Source organism: Erythranthe guttata, chromosome 10 (assembly GCF_056151865.1).
Source record: "Erythranthe guttata isolate IM_541 chromosome 10, IM_541, whole genome shotgun sequence".
Lineage (NCBI taxonomy): Eukaryota > Viridiplantae > Streptophyta > Magnoliopsida > Lamiales > Phrymaceae > Erythranthe > Erythranthe guttata.
The window spans coordinates 14,076,691-14,080,107 of NC_142542.1; the positions used below are offsets into that span (position 1 = coordinate 14,076,691).

Genomic DNA, 3,417 nt, shown 5'->3' on the forward strand with positions numbered 1-3,417 from the left:
TATTTAAATCCCGCCGCCACCTATTTTAAATATTTCGAGTACATATGAAAGAACAATCTATATATATACACATTTATGAGAGGGGTCTCAACCGCACCAGGTAGACGAAATAAAAGAATTAAATAAAATGGTTGGTTGTTCAAATTTGAAAACCTAATAATAAACAACTTGTGATGTAATTGCAATTGGGTCCACAATTTTGGCAGATTTTTAGCAGTTCAATTTTCATGATCCACCACGGGTCTTTTATGATCCACTATACTGCCTTATATTTGATAGTCTGACTTTGGAAAAGCAGTACTGTTCTTACTTTGTATTTTAAATTAATCAACACCAACCATAACTTAGAATTGAAAACCATAGGGTTGGGGCATGGGTGGGATAATTATTGACCAATTTACCCGTTCGATTCGACCAACCGATTTTTTTGAATACTAAAAATTATTACCGGCCCGATTATTGTGGATCAGATAGTGGTTCGTTGGCAACCACTTTTGTTACAGGTAAAAAATGGGTCTTCGGTTGGTTGGTATTATCGAACATTTAATTATTAATTTGTTTTTATTTACAATAATAATATTATTCAATCAACCTTTTTCAAAGGTTTTTATTAAGATATTCAAAATTTTGGAAAAGCTTATGCGGCAAAAAAAAGAATTTTAAAATTAAGATTATTTTTTACTAAATTTGTACAAGAATTAGATATACAAAAACTAATCGGAAATGGGACTTTTAAAATAAATAGTACGTACTTAGAGGTTTATAAATTTGTATCTTAAGTTTTGACGTCTTTTATATATCTATTATTTTAAGTTTAATTCTTTTTGTTTTTCCCCTAACATTTTACTATCATAATTTTACTAGATTAATTACCATTAAATATTTATGATATTTTTTAATATTAAATTAGTCGGTTGATTGTGTAATTGTCGGTCAACCGACTTTTAAGTGAATCTTGAATATCTCTTGAACCACCCTGAAAAAAATATTGTAACTTCAGAGATGTTGGCCGACGAACAAATAATTGAATAATTAAGTGTCATCGTCCGTTTCTCAACCATTAAGCTCTTAAAGCAACAATGTTATTGAATATCCTTTTTTTTTAGTTTTGACAAAAGTACAAAATATTCTTATTGTATCAAGAAAAATGGGGGATCTGATTGAATATTTGATATTTTCAACTTCTAACAAGAAACAAATGAAAATTGAATCCTATTTTGTTAGGTCTTTATAAATTAATTTAAATACAATGTGTATTTGAACTATCCGTAGGCATTATTAATTTATATATTAGATGGGGTCTATAAGAATTTTAAAACATGCATTATCTTATAAATTTATTGAATTATTAATTTAACACGTTGTCTCCGATTCGAGACCGAAAAAAATTATTATTTAAACGAAATTATTAATTTATTGGAGATTAATTTATCAAGATTCTAATATATATATATATATATATATATATATATATATATATATATATATATATATATATATATATATATATATATATATATATATATATATATATATATATATATATATTTGGAAAAGGCACCCACAACTATAAATGCGCATTAGGTAAGTTCCGCAATTGTGCAAAATATATACCTAGCAAATCACACAATGTTTATACTTAAATTGTACTCGGTAAACTTTGTACTAGAAGTTCGACCTGAAAACTATTGGCAGGAGGAATCGAACTCGAATTGTGGGACCCACCTTGTCTCCTTGCGCTAGCTAAGACATCCATATAACTTGGATATTTATTGATTTGAAAAGATTGTGGTGGGAGCAACAAAATGTGGTTGAATATTAGGCATTAATTTCAATAAAGTTGCTATATGCAACAACTTTACACAAATGACTGATCGATCCCCAAATAGCTGGAAAAATGTGATGCCAGATAATCAAATACATTGAATCCCACTAAACTCAATCAAAACTAAAAACATGACTAGAAAGTAGAAACAATTCACCCCTTTATTAATATTATTTTTGAATTACTTAATTAATAAATATATTATGTTAGGATTAATTACATAATCATCAGCAAATTAAATGAAAACCAAAAGAAAGACAGAAACGAAAAAGCAAAAAGAATATGTGAGGATGACAACGTATAATAATTAAATATCAGCTGTTATTGTATATATTAATAATAATAATAATAAATAATGCTAAAAGAAGAAAAAGAAATACAGGAAGAAAAATACGTGCACAGACGTTGTGCTGTGCATGTATCAAAAACCAAGACCCGCCAAACAAACCACAATATTTTGATCATTTGATAATTTAATTAACGCCCAAAAATTCTACAATATTACGGTATTACCCCCATATTAAAATAAAAATAAAAAACTAGAAAATTAGACACATTACACCATTTAATAAAATTAATCCAAAATGAAAAAAGAAATTAAACTTTAGAAGAAGAAAACTCAACAACCTGATGATCATCATCGTCACCGTCACCCTCTTCATCCTCTTCTCGGAACAAAACCAACTGCGTCTGCGTCCTGCTGATCTCTCCCGCCGCCACCACCGGGGAGGACGGCGACGGCGGCGTAGATCCGGCGGCCGGGGAAGCATTCATCAACGCCAGAGAGCCTTCGCTCCACGACCTCCGAATAGGGTAAGAAACGTTGGCGTACCGAGAAGAGGAGTGGGCGCAGTGGCCGCGGGCCTTGTGCATGGCGCACTTGCAGTTCTTATGATACGGGCGTCGCTGGACGCCCATATCCCCGCCGGAGATGCAGCCTTCGAACATTCCCCGGAGAAGCCCGTCTCCGGCTGCACCCGTCGACATGATCGAAACCCCGGAAAACAACGTAATGCGACCGCCCTCTTGCTTTTCTTTTCTTTATTTTTTTGTGGGTTTAATTTTCTTAGAAGGATGAGAGAGAAATAGAAAGAGTGTGTGTGTGTGTGTGTGAAATTGATGGTTTGTGTTGAAAGGAATTAGTTTTTTTTTTTTTCTTTTGTTTTTCTTTATTTGATGGTTTAAATATTAAGAATTAGGAGTTGTCCTTAATTAGCAATTGGATGGTGAGTTGAGGTGTGTGTGTATTTAGAGTGCGGTATTATAGGGCGGGACATGTGGGGGGCTCCTGGACTTGGTACATTTTCAGGGGGGTCTCACCAAACTTAGCAAATTTTATTTATATTTCACAAACATTTCCCTAAATCATTTTATTTAGGGTAAATTACAACCACCCCTGAGTAATGGTCAAATTACAAAACCCCTTTATTGTTTGGGTAATTACCAACCACTCCTGAGGTATGGTCAAATTACAAAAAAACCCCTCTTGTTTGGGTAATTACATCCACCCCTTAACTATAAATCTTCTTATACGTCCACCCTTACGGTTTTAAATTTAGTGGAATCTGATAAGTGTTCATTTTGCATGATTT

At 32.4% G+C, this 3,417-nt stretch overlaps 1 protein-coding gene across 1 annotated transcript; it reads right to left on the reverse strand.

The window, feature by feature from the left end:
- Nucleotides 1-2,124: 2,124 nt before the first annotated feature.
- On the reverse strand, nucleotides 2,125-3,120 carry LOC105971525 (uncharacterized). Its single transcript, XM_012996378.2, has one exon. It carries the CDS (start codon nucleotides 2,810-2,812, stop codon nucleotides 2,423-2,425), a length of 390 nt encoding a protein of 129 aa, XP_012851832.2. The 5' UTR covers nucleotides 2,813-3,120; the 3' UTR covers nucleotides 2,125-2,422.
- Between the last annotated feature and the right edge of the window lie 297 nt (nucleotides 3,121-3,417).